This window comes from Hemitrygon akajei, chromosome 4, assembly GCF_048418815.1.
Source record: "Hemitrygon akajei chromosome 4, sHemAka1.3, whole genome shotgun sequence".
Lineage (NCBI taxonomy): Eukaryota > Metazoa > Chordata > Chondrichthyes > Myliobatiformes > Dasyatidae > Hemitrygon > Hemitrygon akajei.
In genome coordinates, this window is record NC_133127.1 from 173073472 (window position 1) to 173096344 (window position 22873).

Consider the following 22873-nt stretch of genomic DNA (forward strand, 5'->3'; position numbering starts at 1 on the left):
GAGCAACACACAAAAAATACCAGAGGAACTCTCTCACCAACCTGTCTTCACCAACCACACTCTAACATCCTCCTTTCCCTCCCCCTACCTTTTTATTCTGGCAACTTCCCCCTTCCTTTCCAATCCTGATGAAGGGTCTTGGCCTGAAATGTCGACCGTTTATTCATTTCCATAGATACTGCCTGACTTGTTGAGTGCAACCAGCACTCTGTGTGTCTTGGAAATTGTTAACATGTTCAAAGCCTTAGCAATGCATGGAAGTAAATTGGAAGCTTATTGCTTCCAATAAATAGGGTAAAGTTCTATATAATACACAAGTAGTGGTTTCAGTCTGTAATCCCTGAATGCATCAGCCCAAAACAAAAACATAAGGTGATCTTTTGCAGACTTAACATCTGGCATTGTCTTTTGGAAGGTACATTGTCATAGTAAAGGTACATTCCATCTGGCATTTTTTTCCAAAAAGCCCTGCTTCATTGACATTGAAGATTTGCTGTGCCATATAACCATGTTCTTTGATGACTTATCTCCAGCAGATCAAAAAACAATTCTGCTACTTTACAGCACTGACAGCCTCACCACACACTTCAACATTATGAAAATCAACACGAGCCTTAAATCTAATAAACTACCAATGACTATCATTGTATTCGGTTCAGAATCATGGTGCTTCTTCATTAAGATTCTCAGGAAGGCAGTAAGTGGGGATGTTCATTGATGATTGCACTACATTCAATTCAATTCATACTAATTATCCTAATCTGCTTGTCCACATTCCTCGATGTGTTTCCATTCCAAGCACCTGGCCAAAAGTCTCTTAAATATTGTAATTATATCTGCCTCCACCATTTACCCAGCAGCTCATTCCAGAAATTCACCATACTCCATATGAAAAAAAATTACTTCTCAGATCTACTTTCTCTCCACTCACCTTAAACCTGAGCCCTCGAGTTACTTTCCTCCTACTCTGGGAAAATAGAGATTCTGACTAGCCTATCTATACCCTTCATAATTTTATGAACCTGGGTTTATTCACATGCATGTAGGAGTATGAAATGCCTGGCATTTAAATGAATAAATCTAGTCTATCTAATCTCTCTTTAAAACTACAGCCATCCATTCCAAATACCATTTTGGTGGACCTTTTCTACATCCTTCCTATCTGCTATATCAGTCCTGCAGTGTGGTGACCAGAACTTTGTTATGCTCTATATATAATATACTAAGTCTGATTTAACCAATGTTTTGTAATCAATGCCTCAATCTATCATGACAAGCCTACCAAATTCCTTTCTAATACCTTTTCCTCCAAATTTAGGAAATTATGTATTGTGCTTCAAGGTCTGAAAATTGACTTCCCAAAGTGCACTGCCTCACACTTGCTTTGTATAAATTTCATCTGCCACTATTCCACCCATTTTTCCAACTGATCGGTGTCCTGCTGTATCCTTAGACAACTCTCTAAGCTGCCTATTCCATTCACAATTCATCAGCAGATGAAGCAATTCATTTCTGCACATTTCAAGACTTAAGCAACATTAAGGAATTCAGTGTTGGGAAATGTATGATTTTGGTAAAAGGAACAATACTGTAGACTACTATTTCAATGAGCAGAAGGTTCAAACATCAGGTGTGCAGAGGGACTTAAGAGTTCTCATGGAAGACTCCCAGAAAGTTAATTTACAGATTGAATCTGTAGTAAAGAAGGGAAATGTAATGTTGGCATTCATTTAAAGGGGAACAGAATACAAAAACAAGGAGATAATGCTGAGCCTTTATAAGACACTAGTCAGGCTGCACTTGGAGTATTGTCAACAGTTTTGTGCCCCATTTCTCAGAAAGGATGTGTTGTCAGTGGAGAGTCTAGAGGAGGTTCATGGGGATGATTCCAGGAACGAAGGGGTTAACATACAATGAGTGTTTGGCAGCTTAGGGCCTTGTACTCACTGGAACTTAGAAAAATGCAGGGGTATCTGATTGAAACCCACCGAATGTTGAAAGGACTAGATAATGTGGATGTGGAGAGGATGCTTCCTCTGGTAAGGATATCCAGAACTGGAGCGCACAGCCTCAAAGTTGAGAGGCGACCTTTTAGAACAGGCGCAAGGAGGAATTTTCTTAGCAAGAGAGTAGTGAATCTGTGGAATGCTCTGCCACAGACTGCAGCGGAGGCCAAGTCCATAGGTATATTTAAGGCAGAAGTTTCCTGATTGGTCATGGCATCAAAGAATATGGCGAGAAAGCAGGTGTATGAGGGTGAGTGGGATCTGGGATCAGCCATGATGGAATGGTGGAACAGACTCAATAGGATGAATGGCCTAATTCTGCACCAATGTCTTATGGTCTAGGCATGGGCTGGTAAGTGAGAATTAACATTCAGACCACTGAAATGCCAGACAATGACCATCTCCAACACGAGGGAGGATAAATACTTACCCATGAACTTAATAGTGTTTTCTTTGCTCATTCTACCACTATCAACAACCTAGGTGTTGGTCAGAAACTCAATTGTGCTAACCACTTAAGCACTCTAAAGGTTGGCTTTTCCACCATACAGCACGTCAGAAATATGATGGAATATTACCCTCCACTTGCTTGAATGAATGCAGCTCCAATAATGGTCTAGAAGCTTGACCTCATAAAGGACAATGCAGACCACTTGATTAGAACACTATCCATCTTCTAAAAAAATCCATTCTTGCTACCACTGCTACACAATCTTTATCATCTACATAAAGTACCGCAGTTTCTTGTGACCCAAACAGCATCTCCTAAACTCCCAATATTTACCACCATGAAGGACGAGAAAACCAAATGCCCCTTTTCCATCATCTTGACATGGAATTAGTCTGTCGTTCTTTATTAACGCCCTCCCCAAAAGCACCTTTACCTGAAGGACCGCATAGGTGCAAGGTGACTCAACATATTTTCAAGAGTGCTAGTGAAAATGTAGGAACAGACACTAAATGCTGGAGGAACTCCATAGTATCCATGGAAAGGAATAAACAGTCGACGTGCCGGCGACACCCTTCCTCGGGACTCAATGAGGATGCGATTCCCAAATCCCCAAAAACGAATGTTAAAAAAAAAAGGATTACTTCTTTTAATAGTTCGCACTGCTGCATATTATTAAAATCCTTTCGTATTCTGGCGACTATGAAAGGAAATGTGGGCTGATTCAGGCCAGGTGCATCTCAGCGCTGACAGGAAGACTGTTCGCTCCGACGGCTCCTACGCGCGTCCAACTAATCGATCTGGCCGAGACATCGGGGCGATCCAGCTCGATTGCATTCGCCCTTGGCGCCGGTTGCCTAACAACGGGCGAGGCCTGGTGCCTCCGAGCGGGGGCGTCTGTTGGGCCGGATCGGCGTTTGACACGAAGACATATTTTTTGTGTGTGAGACGGAGAAAGGAGGTGTGGGGGGAGCGATGCCCGCCTCCCAGCTGCCTGCTTGAGAGCGCCGCCTCCACTGGCGGTCGCTGTTGTGCGGGTTGCTCGGTGCTTCATGCTCACCACCTCCCTGAACGGGGCTTGTTCTGCCTCTCTGAACTGACCGAGGAGGAGGAGGAGGAGGAGGAAAATCATGGCGGTGCCGAACTGACGCCCCGCCAACGCGGAGCCAGGACGCGCTCACTCTCGTCCCCCCTACTCTGCCGCAGTTTCCTTCCCCTGCATCCCTCAGCTGCTCCCCGTCCCCCCCGGCACTCTCTCAGCCTTCTTCCCTTGGGCGGCAGCGGTGGTTTTCCTTCTATCCCTACCTCCCTCGGCTTTTCTCCTTAGCCGCCAACGTTGGATTTATGCTTTTCGCCAGTTCTTCGACATGCAGCCTCCTCCGAGAAAGGTGAGTGTGCTCCCCAACCAGACATCTTTATTCGCCGCTGTGAAGAAATGTCGTATGCGGGGTGGTGTGTGTGTGTGTGGGGGGGGGGGGGGAAGAGAGGAAAAATGTCCCCGGTGATCAGGAGCACCCTTTGGATTTACAGCTTGAATCAAAGCAGGAAAGTACGTTTAGCTTATCTGCCCGTTGAGCGAGGTGATATTCTTTTATTCGTTCACATAATTTATGTCGGAATGTAAATAAATGGGATGTGGGCTCACTCGGGTTTAAAAACCACGGTGATGGTGAGAGATTTACATGTGAAAGGAGGGGGTGTTATTTTTTTCTGAAGGCAGAGCGGTTGTTTTTTTTTGGGGAAACCAAACATTTCTTTTCGTGTATCGCACTCTGTCCAACTCAGTATCATGTACGCGTCGAAGTAGAGTCCAAAATGTGTACACATCTGCCCTTTAAAATGTTTGTAATCGGAGTAGACGTTCATTGAAAGGCGCTTTATGGTATTTAAAAAAACTACCTTTTTAAATCAATGACTTTCTCGCAGAGTGAAATGTCACGAGGATATAATTTTCTAAAATTGTTTCTGTGACCAGCTATACATTAAAATGTTCACAAGCTTAGTTGAAATGCTTTATATTATTTACATAGTTCGGGATACTGTATAACTGCATTTATAAATGATATAAGCATTTTATGGGCACTAGCCTGTGTTTTGACATAAAATAGTACTAAATGTTGTGTTGTATGTTTTGCAAGTTCTGTCAAGGAAGTTGATGGATTCATTTGTAGCTTGATGAGTCCTTTGATTTGTATGGTTTTACTATCTGTTAAGGAAGTGTGTTCTTATCAAAGGTGAAAGTTACTCAAGAACTGAAAAACATCCATGCTGAGCAAATGACTAAACTTCAGGCAAAGCATCAAGGAGAATGTGATTTATTGGAAGATTTAAGGTAAGCTTTTCAATGTTTTATTTCTCTCTGATGGAAAAAAAATCACAAATTGTGGCCACGTTATATTATCTCATGATGTCAAGTTGTGTTATTTAACAGATGTGCCAAACTAAAGGTTCTACAATTATATTATGATCATAACTGAAATAAATAACAAACAAATTGATCATCTGCATTGTTTTTCTTGGATTGAATTTGCTTATCTCTAACAACGAACTAGAGTTCACTTCTAATGACCTTCAGAATACTTACAGGTGTTTGAGTTGGATTTTCCAGCAACCTTCCTATATTTTCATTTGTTCCTTAAAGTGAAATTTGGTCATATGTAAACCATTACATTGTGTAATCTTGATAAATTGCATTTATGTGTTCACTTTCTCAAAGAACTTAAAGCTGGAGGAGATCATTACGAGCCTTTCTCTTGTCCACCCTTCAATAACATCACAGCTGATCTCAATTACTGAGTCTCGACAAACATGTTGAATATAAAATTCCAAGCATTTGCAACACTCTGCACCTCTTCAACACAATCTCCTCCTTCCTAGAATGTTGTGATCAGAATTGCACATGATACTCCAGGAGTAGGCTAACCGATGTTTTATAAAGTCGTAACACAGGATCTCTGCTTTTATTTTCTTTGTCTATCTTCCTGAAGGCACATATCCCTTTTTATTTTGTACTGCTGCTTTCAGGGATCTGTGGACTTTACCTCAGTGTCTCTCTGTTCGTCAGCATACTCTACGGCTCTACAATTTACTCTGTCTTTCCTTTATTTGACCTAAAATGCATCACTTCACACCTGTCAGTATTAAATTCCATCTGCCATTCCTCTATCCAATTTTCCAGTAGTTAAATATCATTTTGTAGCCTAGGATAATCCCTCTCACAATCTATAACACCACAAATCTTTGTGCCATTTACAAACTTACCAATCATGCATTTCACATCCAAGTCAATAATGTATATCACAAACATCATTGGTGGTCCTTTGGTATACCATTGGTCACATGCTTCCAATCAAAACAAGTTGCCATCCAGCCTCTGACTCTAATACCAAGCCAAATATTGTAGCTTACCTTGAATCTCATGAGTCTAACCTTCTGGGTTAACCTACCATCTTGACACGTCAAGCAAGGGAAGCAGCATTGTGTTCATTAAAAACTAAAATATTCTCAAGGGTATCTAGACTACACCTATTTGGCTCTGTCATATCTGTCCTGATTATGACCATATCTGCTTCCTTTCCTACATTTATGAGCCTAATTCTCTTCCTCCACCCCCCAACTGTCCAAAGCAAAGATAGGACATCCCTTTTGCTTGCCTTCATCCCATTAGCCTCTACATAAAACGGTTTCTACTGCCTTGCCATGAGTCTGTCTTTTCAAATTGTTTAAGCATGCCAAAGTTTCTCTCACCACTGCCTCCACTGTTCATTTAACTATAGAATATACAAAGTTTAAGTTCAGGTTTAATTGTTGTTCAACCATATAATGTATACAGCTAAACAAAGCAGCCTTCCTCCAGGGCCAAGGTACAAAACACATTACATAGTCAAACACAGCACATATAATTGTGATATCACATAAGGTAACAAAGTAATGTTACACAAGTCCTTGAGTGGCATGGCCAGAATATTGATGGTGCATAGAATGTTATCCTGGAACCATGTTTTTGCAAGAACAAGCAGACACCAGTTCCTCATTCTCACTCTGGATCAGCTGCAGACAAAGGCATTCAGTTTGGTGTCTTCCAGGGGGTGAACACTAGAGAACAGCAACAATGGGAAAGCCACCCTGCAGGGGCCAGTCCCCAACCCAGCATAATCCAGCTTGCCCACTGCATCTCTTTTCTCTCCCACACCGCCTCCGGTGCCTCCTTCTCTTGGTTGCTGTAACACTGCTGCATGAGAACCTGGTTCACACATCAACCTAGGACACACAGATTCTCCTCCCCCCCCCCACCTTTGGTCTCACTAATGAACTGGACTTGCAGTATTTTGTATTACCATTGTCTAACAGGATCTTGCAAACACAAGCAAGATGTCTAAGCCAAACATTTGCATCATTTGTTAGACCTGGAGAGGCTGCTGCGACCAAGTGCACTGCCATCGTACCAGAACCTATTCTAGTATTCCCTCCTTTCCACCATCTAGGAATCAAACAGTTCTTACAGCTGAGGCAGCAGTTTGTTTGTTCTTCCAATAGGTTGTTTTGCATTTGGCACTGACTGTGCTCTTCTCTACAATACAGAAACTAAACAAGGATTGGGTGACTGCTCTGTAGAACATGCTGGTTCAGTCTTTAAAGGAGACCCTAAGCTTCCAGTTGCCAGTTATCAGTTTAATTCTCTATCCTACTCCCATGATTCTTGGCCACTTACACTGTTTCAGTGAAGTCTGACATTTCAAGGAACAGCACCTGATCTTCCATGCTGACATGATGTAACCCTTGGGATTCAATGTTGACAATTTGCATAACCAACATTTATTGTTTGTAGCAGAACTGACCAATTTTAATGAAGGATTATCAGCCTGTGACAGTCTTTCTATCTTATTACCTGTTGACTTTTTATAACATTTTACTTCAGTTCCCTGCAACTGTATCTTCAAGTTCCAGCATAGTTTTTTTTCATCTGCCTCGCTCATTCCCCACTAGACAGACTTGTTGTATTTAGCAAACATTCTATCTTCTGTTACCCAGCAAAGGTGTCAACCGGATTCTCTTGGTGTCCATCCCATCACAGGCATTTGCTGTGTTCTCTTCTATCTACCTTACCTGTTCTCCACAACTTAGAACGCTTGTTTTTCTTTCTTCAATTATGGTGAAAAGTCATCAATCTGGATATCAGCCCAGTTTATCTTGCTGTGGATGATACATGAAATACCAAATATCTCAATTCCTGTTTTAAAGTTTCCAGCATCTGTAGTTCTTAGCTTTCAGATTTTAAAAAAAGTTTGCTGTAAACCACAATACAGATCAGTAACAGAAAAGTGTGCATTTTGCAATGCTTCATTACAATTCAAATATCCTAAATGTTCTTCTGAAATAAATATATTTACTATTGCCTGTGTGATGTCTGAATATGTATTGTTGTTAAACTGAAACCCCTTTTTTTTTAAATGCTGATCTATAAAAGATATAATCAACTGATAATGCACAAAGAATGCATAGTTGGAAGTGGTTTAGAATGTTATGAACCATTTCAATGTGCTTAAATTGTATTTGAGTTCTTAAATTGCGGTAATGTAGTTCAAAAGACTCAAACATTTTCATGATCAACTTATTTATAAAGTAGTGTGTATATTTTTCTCCAAGTTGGGCAAAAACTAAATAAAATATTTTTTTAAGTAGTGTGCATTAATTTCCATTTTCCTCCCTTTTGGTTATAAGCTTTCCACTTTCTAGAAAGCTTTGATAGACAGGACTATAGTGTTCAATTTTGTTATATTTAAATTATTTTGGGTAAAGACTTTTTTTAAAGTACTAAAAATTAGTTCTTTTGTCTAATAATGCAAATGTCATAACTCAATGGCTTATTTGTAAACTTTTAAAGTGATCTTGTCCATTAGTTTGAGTTCTGCGTAATTATTATTGAACACATTACATGCTGATAATATAAGTGTACTTGGAATATCAGTAAGAGATTCAGAGATTTGTTCATTTCATGTACTGGTTATTAAAAGTGCAATCATACTAACTTGCAGCCTTGGAATTGTGTAGTTTTGAAACTTCATCCTAATTTAAGAAATAGAAGTAGCTGTAGATCATTTGACACCCCCCCCCCCCCATGAGATCATGGCTGATATTTGACCTCATTGCCATTTTCATGCACTGATCCCGTATCAGATTACCTTATCAGTTAAAAATAAATGTATTGATCTCAATATTGTATATACTTGGGGACTGAGCGCTATAGGTCTTTTAACGTAATTATCTCTCATTCTTCTAAATTTTGGCATGTCTAGGCCCAGTCTGCTTAACCTCCTCTTGTACTCAAAGCCACAGTCCCAGGGCATTAATAGTTGAATGTTTAAGACAACATACTTTTGAGTTGTTTCTACATTTACACTTTAAGTTGCTTCAATTCTCAGAAGTCACTGGCATGTTGTCTTTTAAAACAAATAAGTACAGGCTGTCCCTGGAATTTAGACAGGTAATACACACAAATGCAGACAGGATCTGTTTTTACAGATGTTCATATATTGGTTTTGTTTACAAGTCAGAATGTACATAAAAATAACTTGACATGATAACTATGCCTCCACAGTATTGTAATGAATTTCAACAAAAGGAAGAACCATTAATAAAAGTGGAGAGAGAAAACTAGTTCTGCCCTTTATAGGAACAAACATGTGTGTTAAAATGGACTTTAGAACTTTATATTCTGGGAAGTTATTTGTATGTAGGGGTATCCATAAGTTTTAAGTTCGTAACCCAGGGCAGACTATATCTGAAAAGTCGTACAATGTTTTTATTATTATTGGGATCTACATGCCTGTTTTCTTTTTATTAGTTATTCCCCTGCATGAGTGTGTGCAAATTTCTCTTTCTTTTAACTTGGAACATGCTGGCCAAGTATTGCTGTTTGATTTCCAAATGTGCTTTGTTGCTGTGTACCACACAGAGAACGAGGGCAGAGGATAAACTTGCTGAGATTCCTTGATGCTATCTAACTCACCTATACTTCTATCATCAGTAAATTTAGCTACAAAGCTTTTGTTTCCTTATCTACGTCATGAATATAGATTATAAATAGTGAGGCCCTAGTATAGACATTTGTGACGTTCCATTAGTTAGTTACTGACTGTCAGTACAAAAATGATATATCTCCTGACACTACCCCGCCCCTCCCCCCGGGATATCTGCGCCAATATCTTATTCAATTCCTATATGTTGCTAGTTTGTGCAGTGACGTTTTGTGTTGCACCTTTTTGAACACCTTCCAGAAGTCCATTTTTACCTTTGTTCACCCTATCTACTGCATTCTGAAGGAATTAGCAAATTTGTCAAAGCTACTACACTTTCAGAAAAACATGTTGACTCTTCTTGATTGCCTCGTGATTTTCTACATGTCTTGCTATTAACTTCTAAATAATAGATTCCAACATTTTTCCCTATGACAAATGTTAGGCTAACTGGCCTATAGTTTCCTGCTTTCTGTTTGTCTCCTGTCATGAATAATTGCATTACATCTGCAATTTTCTAATCCACTGGGACCTCTCCAGAATCCAGAGAATTTTGATAGATTACAACCAGCTCATCCACACTCTACAGCCACTTCCTTTAAGACTCCAGGATGCAGGCCATTAGTTCCAAGGGACTTGTTGGCCTTTAACTCTTTTTTTTTAATTTTTTTAATTTTAAGTTTCTCCTTCATGGATGCTCCTTAATCATGTTTTGGTTAGGATGTTTCAGTGTCTTCAATCATGGAGAATGTTACAAATCAATGTTTGGATTCGTAGTTACTCTGTTTCACATTATTAATTCTGCACTTATGTTCTCTAATAATCCAAAGCTTACTTTATTTTCCATATAAAGCTGTCACAGTTATAAGACTAGTTTTCACTCATCCTTCATTTTCTCCCTTTTTAAGTCTTTTGTTGGTTCTTAAAAAAAATCCCAATTCCCTCGCCTATCATTAATTTTCATAATATTATTTGCCTTTTCTTTCAGTTTAATGCCATCATTAATTTCCTTAGCTAGGCACAAAAGGTGCACCCTTAGAACCATTACTTCTCATTGGAATATACCTTTGCTGAGATTTATGATTTATGAAATGTCTTCTTAAATGTCTGTCAGAGCCGAATTAATAGATGGCTCTTTATTTTCTTAGTCCGTTTTAGCCAAGTCTGTCCTGATACCTTGGCATTAACTTTACAGTATATGTTTGAGACACTAGTTTTAGACTTGAAATTCTTACAGTCATATTGAAATTCTGCCGTGCCTTGATCATTTGTATTTGTTGAAACCCTTACTATTAAGATTTTTAATTAAGACGAGACCAGGAGCAACCAACCCATCAAGTCTGCACCAGCATTCATGTATGAAACTACCATGGAGGACCATGTTGAACTCCTTACTGAAAGTCCATATATACCAGATCCACTGTTCTACCTTCATCAATTTGTTCCGTTACTTCATTGACTCATTTAGACTTGTGAGGAACAACCCACCCCTTGCAAAGCCATGCTAACTAACATTGATCAGCCCATGATTTTCCAAATGCTTTCAAATCCTGTCTCTAAGAATCCTCTCCAATAGGTTGCAGACCACTGATGTAAGACTCACTGATCTATAATTACCAGGATTATCCCTATTTTCTTTCTTGAACAAAGGAATAATATTTGCCAACCTCCAATCTTCTGCTACAACTCCAGTTGCTAATGAAAACACAAAAATCATTGCCAAAGGTGCAGCAGTCTCTTACCTTGCTTCCTGTAATAATCTGGGGTATATCCCATTTGAACTCAGGATTTAAATATCCTAATGTTTTTCAAAAGTTCCGCTACATGCCCTTTCTTAAAGTTGACATGTTCTAGCATATTAGCCTATTCTGTGCTGTCTTCACATTCATCAAGGTCCCTCTCAGTGGTGAATACTGAAGTAAAGCATTCATTAAGGCTGCCAACTACCTCCTCCGACTTTATCCCTGATTAGTCCTACCCTCACTCTAGTCATCCTTCTGTTCTTCATGTACATGTAGAACACCTTGGGGATTTCCTTGATCTTACTCATCAAGTCTTTCTCATATACCCTTCTAGCTCTCCTAAATCCCTTGTTCAGCTCCCTCCTGGCTACCTTCCAGCTCTCCACAGCCCTGTCTGATCCTTGATTCCTAAACCTTAAGTATACTTTCTTCCTCTTAATAAGATGTTCTCTATCTCTATCACCCTATCATTTCCCTGCCTCAGTGGAACAAACCTCTTCAGAACCCCTTTCAGGTAACCTCTAAACCATCTCCACATTTCTGTTGTGCATTTCCCTGTGTAGATTTGTTCGCATTTTACCCATCCAAGCTCCTTCCTAACAGCATCTCAATTTGCCCCCTCCCAATTAAATACTTCCTTGTGCTGTTTGCTCCTATCCCTGTCTAAGCTGATGGGTAAAGATCATGCAGTTATGGACACTGTCTCTGAATTGCTCACCCATCAAGAGATCTGTCACCTGACCAGGTTCATTGCCCAGTACCAGATGCAGTATGGCTTTTCCTTTAGTTGACCTGTCTACATATTATGTCAGGAATTCTTCCTAGACAGACCTAACAAATTCTTCCCCATCTAAATCTTTTGCACTGAGATGCCAGTCAATAACAGAGAAGTTGAATTTGCCTATGAATAACCATGTTATTTTGGTACTTTTCCAAAATCTGCCTCACAAGTGGTTCCTCACTGTCCATTAGCCATTCAGCCTTTGAGACAGCCACATCTCTAATGGCCACAACATCATAGTACAAGTTATTGTTCCATGAAATGAATCTCATCTATCCCTTTCATTATTTCTTATGTTTCTATAAGATCACTTCTTATTTTTCTGAATTCCAGCGAGTATAGTCCCAACTGACTTAATTTCTCCTCATAGGCTGTATTTCTCAAGTATGGAGACCATTACTACACACAGTACTCTGGCTGCTATCTCACAAGTACCTTGTGCAATTGCAGTATAACCTTTCTGCTGATAAATTTATTCTTTCCAACAATAAATGCCAAAATTCTGTCTGCCTTTCTTGTTAATTTTTGCACTAGCAAACCAATCTTTTGTGATTCATGCACAGACACTCCCAAGTTCCTCTGCATGACAGCATTTTACACTCTTACCATTTAAATAATAATCTGATCTTCTATTTTTCCATCCAAAGTGGATGGTCTTGCATTTAGCAGTGTTCTATTCCATCTTCCAGATCCTTGCTCACTCACTTAATCTATATCTCTCTGCAGACTCTCCACACTCTGCACTTTCCTTTTCCACTCAATTTAGTGTCTTCAATAAACTTGTATACAAAAAAACATCTGTTTTATATGGAATGTGTATGGAATGATTTATCTGGATGGCATGTAAACAAAAAACTTAAGCTTTTCACTGCATTTTGGGACATGTGATAATTGACAAATTATCTTTCTTCCTCACCTGTGCAGATGAGACTTATGGTTCTGTGTCTGCTTCTGACTGCACTATCCCAGGGAATAGTTATCCTTTCTGGCATCTAAAAGGGTAAAATATTTTTGTTAAAGACATGAACTTGGGAGACTCCTGCAGTACCTTCCTACTTCACTTTGCCAGGTGGTAACTGATTCCTTCTACACCTACATACACAGAAGCTACATTGTGATCATCTCTTTAAATATGCTCCAGCTTGGAAAACTGAAGTTCAAGCTTCCACAGTGGAGGCATTTTCTTTGTTCTTCATTGTGTAGGTTACTGAAAGTGTCAATGACTTCATGGCACAGGATGCATGTTTCCACCTGGCTTAGTTGCCTTGCAATTTCCTGGTTTATTATGTAATAATTTATAAAGTAGAAATTTAGTAGTTGTTAATACTCAAGTTCTTGCCAATCAGCTACCTATCTTTTGCTAATGATTAAGACAGTTACAGCATTTAAATTATGATTTAATAGCTTTAGGAGTTTAATTGGTTATTATGTTTTAATAGCTTTTAAATGTTTCTGAATGTCAAAGAAAATAAGAGCATTTTGTAAACATTTGACAGCTTTGGCAGGGTGTAGTTGGCCACAGGCTTTTTCTGGCCTACCCATGTATTCAATTATAGTGTTTAAGGCCCTGCTGCTCTGACAAGATTAGTCCAAATTCAGGTAAGGCATTATTGAATGTAAGCAGTAAGTGGCCCTCAGAGGGGGAAAGCTTAGTGTATATTTTTTGTCAATTTCGTAACAGAAATCTTGTAAGTCAGAGTCTGGTCCATTTTTCAGCATGTAGGAAGGGAATAATGTATAATTGAAGATTTGTTAACACACAATATGAAATTATTAGTTCATTTCTTCAGTTTAGAGTGATATATTTCTTCCTGTGGTTCATCTTATTTCATTACTCAGCCTAACAGTACTTGTTCTTGTACTTCGGTACCTTCTGCCTGATGGTTGGAGGTTAAGGAGATTGTGGATGAATGGGAGGGGCCCTTGACAATGCTGAGGGCTCTGTGAATGAAGCACTTCTGGTATATGTTCTGGATTTTGGGGAGGGGTGGGTGGGTTGTTGGATAGAGAGAGACCACGATGATTTTCTCAGCAGTCCTCAATCCATTGTAGGGTCTTGTAGTCAGATACCTTGCAATTCCCATATCAGATAGTAGTTATTCCCATACAGCTGGTCAGGACACTCGATGGTGCTCCAGTAGAATATGGTCAGAACAGGGTTTGGGAGCCTTGTTCACTTCAGTCTTCTCAGAAAGAGGAGGGGCAACTGTGCTTTGTTCACTAAAGGAGTGTCGTTGAGGGACCAAGTGAGATCGTCTGTGATGTGTACTCCAAGAAAGTTGGTGCTCCTGATTCTCTCCATTAAAGAGCTGTTGATATGCAGTAGGCAGTGGTCAGCATGCACCTACCTGGAGTCTACAATCTTTTTACTCTAGTCTACGGTAAGACTCAAGTTGTTTTCACACATCCATAAGCCACTCTACCTTCACTCTGTATGCCAGCTCATTATTGTTGCCGGCGAGGCCAACCCTCTGTTGTCATGAACGAACATAATGATGTAGTTCAAGCTGGACTCCGCAATACAGTCATACATCAGCAGTGTGAACAGTAGTGAGCTGAGCATGCACTCTTGGGAGGGCGGGGTGGTGGCTGGTGCTCAGTGTGACGGAGTTAGAGATGTTACTGCCGACAAGGACTGAATGAAGTCTCTCCATCAAGAAATCTAAGATCCAGCTATAGGTGTAGCAGACACCATTGTCCATGTGGGACTGGACTGAGTAGAGGGCAAATTTGGTCATCATCAGTAGACTGATTCAGGCGATATGCAAACTAGTAGAGGTCCAGTGTAGTTGGAAGGCGGGACTTAATGCTGTTCATGACCATTTGCTATTACAGATGTTGCTCAGATGCTGTCTTCCATGTGTTTTTATAGCTTGTTTGTTGCAGGCCTCAATAAACACAAAGAGCAGTTTGGTATGGAAATTAAACCGTCAGCAGAAATGAATATGTGAGGTTTTGTTGTTCCAGGGCAGAATACGGGCTTGGGCTAAGTTCCAGTGTATTATATTATTATTTGTGAATACAGTTGTACCTCTTGTTTTATTACAGTTGGAATAAATTTATTGATCATATCTTATTGTGTAGTTAACTTCAGTTGGACAATTCTTCCCAAGTTAGAAGAGCATCAAATAAAGACATGACCAGTGGGATGCAGGTTGCTTACTCTGCAGATACTGATTAGGGATCAGACATCAGTAGAGTGCTTGGGATTTGAAGAATGCACTATAGCCAAAGGATGAGTAAATTTATTTATGGTATATTTCAATGCAAAAGGTATTTTGGATTCTTATGATTGCAGAATCCACAACTATTGTTATTTTACAAGCTTGGTATTTAAATTATTGATTTTTAAAATCATCTATTTATCCCAGAAAGCATCCCATTGCTATTCTCTCTATACTGGAACATCCAGGATCTCCTATCTCCTTCTAGTGCATAGTTGGATGGGTTAGTGTGAGTGTAGGTGAAGTGTGAAAGATTGGAGTGCCATGTTGTAATTCCATGTTGCAGCAAGGAGCCAGTAAAGTATTGTGAGCTTGGCAACTTTTGTCCTTGCACTGACTCTTGAACTTTTGCCCAGTTATGTTGATTGCTTCTAGGAGGTCTATTCATTTCCAACACAGGACATCTGTTACGTAATTTGTTAGGCTGCTATGAAATTAAATTTATGAAAAAATTTGTGCCTTATTTCTGGATTCTAATCATCTTCCTTGTTTAAATGGGCACTACCTCTGAATCCAGAAGATTAGGATTAAGTTTCACTCCAGTGATTTTGAGCATTAAAATCCAGAATGATGCTTTGGTCTTGCACTGTTAAATAGAGAGGAGTTTGAATGGCTAGAGGGAAGGTAGGAATTGATGGAACTGCCCTGTTAGGAACTGACTTAATCCTGATGTTTGCCACCTGTGTTGTCATTAGCAATGACAAGCCTTTTTTTCCCATGGAGAAAATACGTAGTTTCAACTCAACTGTCACATTTGTACATTTGGGAATTGAATGTAACTTGATTTCCACACCTTCTCCACATTCTCTCTGTATTTTATAGTATTGCCCTATTATTAGATGCCATATTAACTTATTAGCAGTGTGTAATTCAGAAACATCTGCAAAAGTGGGGGCTGTTGCCCAGTAACAAAGACAACAAAGTATGTTAGTAATTAGGCTATTTTCTCTTTTTTTAAAAAGTTGGCATTGTTTGTAGATATTTTCACTGTATGGTTTGTGATACTTGGAGCACAATACTTAGTTCTGGAGACCATTAATGATAAAATTGTACTGGAGTTGAATTGTTTTTCTTGTTCTGAGTTGGTATGTAGAAGCTATTTTGAATCCTGTGATAGGAGGAGAAAAAGCTAGACTTTGACTGTCATCTGTTTTGATACTGTATTTTGTGATACATTGATTGCAAGTGATTCAAGCATTTAAAGGCAGGGGATCTTGAATTTCTGGTTTGCAATCTTGGAAAATGTCTCAACTGTAAAAGTTACAGGTTAAACATTTTAGTTTTCTGTAATGTTCCCCTGTAAAACTTTTCAGAATCAGGTTTATTATCACCGGCATGTGACGTGAAATTTGTTAACTTGGCAGCAGCAGTTCAATGCAGTACATAATATAGCAGGTTAAAAATAAATAAATCATAATAAATAAACAGGTAAATCAATTACAGCATATATATTGAATAGATTTTAAAAAGTGTGCAAAAACAGAAATACTGTATATTTTTAAAGAAAAAAGTGAGGTAGTGTCCAAAGATTCAGTGTTCATTTGGGAATCGGATGGCAGAGGGGAAGAAGCTGTTCCTGAATTGGTGAGCGTGTGCCTTCAGGCTTCTGTACCTCCTACCTTATGGTAACAGTGAGAAAAGGGCATACCCTGGGTGCAGGAGGTTCTTAATAGTGGACGCTGCCTTTCTGAGACACTGCTCCTTGAAGATGTCGTGGGTACTTTGTAGGCTAGTACCCAAGGTCCTGACTAGATTTACAACTTTCTGCAGATTCTTTAGGTCCTGTGCAGAAACCCCTCCATACCAGACAGTGGTGCTGCCTGTCAGAATGCTCTCCATGGTACAGCTATAGAAGTTTTTGAGTGTATTTGTTGAAATGCCAAATCTCTTCAAACTCCTAATAAAGTATAGCCGCTGCCTTGCCTTCTTTATAACTCCATCAATATGTTAGGACCAGGTTAGACCCTCAGAGATCTTGACACCCAGGAACTTGAAATTATTCACTCTCTCCACTTCTGTGAGGATTGGTATGTGTTCCTTCGTCTTGCCCTTCCTGAAGTCCACAATTAGCTCTTTCGTCTTACTGACATTGTGCGCCAGGTTGTTGCTGCGGCACCACTCAACTAGTTTGCATATCTTGCTGCTGTACGCCCTCTCATCATCACCTGAGATTCTACCAACAATGGTTGTATCATCAGCAAATTGTCTAATCCTTTTAGAAAGCTTTGAGTCTTTAGTAAGTGGAGCATTATTCTGAATTATTTTTGACAGTCTTTTTTGAGGATAAACATAGGAATTTGCAAGCAGTTGCCAATTAGCAGAAATATTGGTGAATGGTCTGTTTCAAGTTAACAGATTACATGAATAGAATCAGTCAGCATTAGGAGATGACAGTTAACAGAATCTGGAAAGGTCCTTCAGCCCAACTTGTTCACGTTGATCATGTTACCAATCTGAGCTGTTTCTATTTACTTGCATTTGACCCATACCCCTGTCAACCCTTCCTATCTATTTACATGTCAAAATGTCTTTTAAACCTCAAATGTACCTATGCCTATCACGTCCTCTGACAACTTGTTACACGACCCAGCACTATGTGGAAAAAGTTGCCTCTTGGGTTCTCTTTTAAATCTATCCATTCTCACCTTAAACATATGCCCTCTCATATCCTGAGAAAAAGACTATGACCATTCACCTTTTCTATGCTCTCTTTATTTCACATACCTCTATGTTCCATGGAAAAACAGCCCCAAATACACCAGGTTTTTCCTTATTACTCAAGCTCTCCAGTCTGCACAAATCTTTGCCAAAGACAATTAATACATAGCCAATTTACCTTCATTGTAAAGAAGCTGAATGTCTATAACAAGTTCAGAATTTATACAGAAAATTTTTAACACTGTATACAGTCAAAGTATATAGACAAGGTATTTCATTTGTGGAATGCTGCTAGGCAGGATTAACAGTAATTTATTGTGACATTGACATTGTTGCATACCCTGTTGTCATGATGGTGAAATGTCACATCTTTAATATCTTAGAAGTTATTAATCTGAAGTATAAACATTTTAAGAAATAAAGAAAATTCATGACTATCCAAGTGTACTTTCTAAAGGCCTCTAGTACAATAAAGAGCTTCTGGTCTCTCAATTTACCTCCTCGTGGCGTTTGTACCTATAGATAGATAGATACTTTATTCATCCCCATGGGGAGATTCAACTTTTTTTTCCAATGTCCCATACACTTGTTGTAGCAAAACTAATTACATACAATATGATATGCATCTAAATCAATATCTCAAAAAGCATTTATAATAGCTTTTAAAAAGTTCTTAAGTCCTGGCGGTTGAATTGTAAAGCCTAATGGCTGTCTGAGGAGCATTGCATCGATAGTAACCTGTCGCTGAAACTGCTTCTCTGTCTCTGGATGGTGCTATGTAGAGGATGTTCAGAGTTTTCCATAATTGACCGTAGCCTACTCAGCGCCCTTCGCTCAGCTACCGATGTTAAACTCTCCAGTACTTTGCCCACGACAGAGCCCGCCTTCCTTACCAGCTTATTAAGACGTGAGGCGTCCCTCTTCTTAATGCTTCCTCCCCAACACGCCACCACAAAGAAGAGGGCGCTCTCCACAACTGACCTATAGAACATCTTCAGCATCTCACTACAGACATTGAATGATGCCAACCTTCTAAGGAAGTACAGTCGACTCTGTGCCTTCCTGCACAAGGCATCTGTGTTGGCAGTCCAGTCTAGCTTCTCGTCTAACTGTACTCCCAGATACTTGTAGGTCTTAACCTGCTCCACACATTCTCCATTAATGATCACTGGCTCCATATGAGGCCTAGATCTCCTAAAGTCCACCACCATCTCCTTGGTCTTGGTGATATTGAGACGCAGGTAGTTTGAGTCGCACCATATCACAAAGTCCTGTATCAGTTTCCTATACTCCTCCTCCTGTCCATTCCTGACACACCCCACTATGGCCGTGTCATCAGCAAACTTCTGCACATGGCAGGACTCCGAGTTATATTGGAAGTCTGATGTGTACAGGGTGAACAGGACCGGAGAGAGTACGGTTCCCTGCGGCGCTCCTGTGCTGCTGACCACCATGTCAGACCTACAGTCTCCCAACCGCACATACTGAGGTCTATCTGTCAAGTAGTCCACTATCCAATCCACCATGTGAGAGTCTACTCCCATCTCCGTTAGTTTGTGCCTTAAGATCTTGGGCTGGATGGTGTTAAAGGCACTAGAGAAGTCAAGGAATGTAATCCTCACAGCACAACTGACCCCATCTAGGTGAGAGAGTGATTTGTGCAGCAAATACGTGATAGCATCCTCCACTCCCACCTTCTCCTTATACGCAAACTGAAGAGGATCCTGGGCGTGCCTGGTTTGTGGCCTCAGATTCTGTATTATCAGCCTCTCCATGGTCTTCATCACGTGCGACATCAAGGCAACAGGTCTGAAGTCATTCAACTCCTTTGGTTGTGGTTTCTTCGGTACCGGGACAATACAGGATGTTTTCCACTGTCTGGGTACTCTTCTCTGCTCCAGGCTCATGTTGAAGATGCGCTGTAGTGGTTCTCCCAGCTCAGTCGCACAGGCCCTCAGTAATCGTGGGGAAACTCCATCCGGTCCAGCCGCCTTGCTGGTACAGATCTTCCTCAGTTGACCTTCCACCTGTGCAGCCGTAATCCTGAGCGTGGCTATCTCCACCTACCTGTAACTGCAACATTATATTCTGCATTCTGTTATTGTATGTTTGTTTGTCCTTTTGTACTTTCCCAGTGTACTTAGAATGAACTGCTGGATGGCATGCAAACGAGCTTGTATCTCAGTATATGTGACAACAATAAACCAATTACAAACTAAGTGTTGGACAATAAATTAGGACCAATTTAATTCTGTTTTACACCACTCTTATTTGCTGGCAGAGGTTCTCAGTTTTGGCATCTAAAGTCAATACTAGTAGTCAAAAATGCTGAACACAAGAGAAAATCTACAGATGCTGGAGATCCAAGCAACACACAAAAAATGCTGGAGGAATTGAGCAGGCCTGGCAGCATCTATAGAAAAGAGTACATACAGTCGAAGTTTTGGGCTGAGACCCTTCATTAGGGCCAGAAAAAAAAGTAAGAAACCTGGGGTGAAGAGGGGTGAAATAAAGAGCTGGGAAGTTGATTAATGAAAGGGATGCAGGGCTGGAGAAGAGGGAATCTGATAGCACAGGACAGAAGGTCATGAAGGCTATCCAGATGGAATATAAGGTGTTGCTCCTCCAACCTGAATGTGTCCTCATCGTGACAGTAGAGGAGGCCATCGACTGACATGTCAGAATGGGAAGCAGAATTAAAATGTGTGGGCACTGGGAGTTCCTGCTTTTTCTGGCTGGTGGAGCGCAGGTGCTTGGCGAAGTAGTCTGCATCAGGTCTCACTGATATACAAGAGGCTACACCGAGAGTACCAGATACAGTGAATAACCCTCAACGGACTCACAGGTGAAGTGTCGCCTCACCTGGAAGGGCTGTTTGGGGCCCTGAATGGTAGTGAGGGAGGTGGTGTAGGGGCAGGTGCAGCACTTGTTCTACTTGCAAGGATTAGTGCCAGGACGGAGATCAGTGGGAGGAATGAATGGACAAAGGAGTTGCATAGGGAGTGATCCCTGCGGAAAGCAGAAAGTGGGGGTGAAGGAAAGATGTGTCAAAAATGCTGTCTTGACTTGTGTTTTAAGAGTTGATTAGTTCAAGAAAGGTTTTGCCTGGATTAGAGGTCAAGAGATTGGACGAACTTGGGTTGTCTTGTCTGGGGTGGTGGAGGCCGAGGGGTGATCAGATTTATGAAAGGCATAGATAGAGCAGACAGATGGCATCTTTTTCCCAGGGTTAAAATATCTTATGCATTTAAAGTGAGGGGGGAATTTCAAAATGAGTGGTGGGTGCCTTGAATGTGCTGAATAGGGTGGTGGTAAAGACAAATACATTAGGGACTTCTAGGAGACATTTAGATACATGGATGTGAGGAAGATGGATGGATATGGACATTGTGTAGGCAGAGGGAATTAGTTTGGTTTCCATTTGATTATTAATTTAATTGTTTCTGCCAAACATTGATGGTGGAAGAAACAGTTCCTGTGCTGTGCTGTTCTATTTACCAGTGAAATGTGATCATTTAATTTTGAGAGATTTTCCCAGCATTTTTAGGTGAATACTGAATTTTCAGAATACTATCTAGACAACAGAGTTGAGGATTAGCTATTTAAAGTACACCATGATAAAAAGAAATCTACGGCCACTATATTGAAGCCAGTCAACTTTCTGGTGGTTTATAGATTATGTGGATGCATTTATGTTAGCATGTTTGCAGTCATTATAAATTGAGAGCCTATTCTTGGAAAAGCTGATTTTATTTTCCATTGAACATCACTGATCAATAACCAAAGTGGAAAACTGAAAGTTCTCCTATTATATCTTAATACAATTAAACTCCACCTGTACTGAGAAGAACTTGGATAAAGTTTAACTTACTCCATGCTATAGCTGTTTCAGACCTTGGGAAATATTTTCTCTTTAAGTAAATTGAGATTAACTACGATCTCACTTCATTGTTGGACAAAATTAATTTTGAGTGTTTTTTTCACTATCAAGTGAATTAGAATTTTACATATCAGCTGTATTCTGTATTCATGCGCAAAACATTTTGGAGTTTCAATTTCCATTCAGATAAAAGAAAGGTATTTTAATCCTTTTGTTATGCCTTGCATTTTTACCATTTAAAGTTGCAATTGCTAAATTACTTCTGAATTAATCAAAAAGTTATAATTGTGTAAATTTGCCAATTTAACCTATAGCCAAAGAAGGGGAACAATGATCTTAAAGTGAAAAGCTTAGGACTCCCCTCCTTTTAAAAAAAAAGTAATGACACAAGTTTTAATTTATAATTTGAAATTGAATTCCAGTATTTGCAGATTTCTCTTGGTAAGTTTCTTTCAGTGTTTACAACATTATTGTAGTTAGGGTTAGGAGGATAAAATTACATTGTTCTTGTTTTTCTGAATCTAGTTTGCTGAGGGTCTGTATTGTCAAGTGCTATATTTTTGATTGATGGGAAACCCATTCTGTCTCCATGGGTAAATTCAATAGTCTTTTATTATCTTCTGGGGAAATGTTATGGGGGTCTCTAATATCTTGGTACTATTACTTTCATGACAGTGATGCCAAAAACAGGTTATGGATCTTGAGTGATTTGATATGCAGAAATTAACAGCCTGCTTTTATTTACTTATCAGTTTCTATTTCAAATCATAGTCTAAAGCTGTTACAAAATAGTGTGGTCGTCTGGCAGAAAAGGCACCATATAAAGACAAGATTGTTTATTTCAGGTATTTTACACTGAACTCAATATTTTTGAGGGATCAATATAGCTTAAATTTTAAATTGTCAAATGATACTGGAGAATAAGAAGTTGGCATCATAAGTCAGATTCATTAATTTGTAGCTGACAAGTTCTGTTTAATATTCAAAACCAGAAATCCTTTTGGCCCACCATGTCAACTGTGATGCCTATTGACATTAATCCCTTTTTTCTGAATTGGGTTCTTGCTCCTAGAACCATAGAACATTACAGCACAGAAACCAGCCTTCTGGCCCTTCTT

The 22873-nt window shown here is 39.7% G+C and overlaps 1 protein-coding gene across 2 annotated transcripts in view; it reads left to right on the forward strand.

The window, feature by feature from the left end:
- The first annotated feature begins 3331 nt into the window (after positions 1-3331).
- Positions 3332-22873, forward strand: part of LOC140726956 (F-BAR and double SH3 domains protein 2-like) — a 226579-nt gene continuing 207037 nt past the window's right edge. For both annotated transcript variants that reach the window (XM_073044002.1, XM_073044003.1), the window contains exons 1-2: positions 3332-3842; positions 4689-4786. In XM_073044002.1, the coding sequence (XP_072900103.1) occupies positions 3822-3842; positions 4689-4786 (119 nt within the window). In that variant the 5' untranslated portion in view covers positions 3332-3821. The remainder of the gene's footprint in view (positions 3843-4688; positions 4787-22873) is intronic.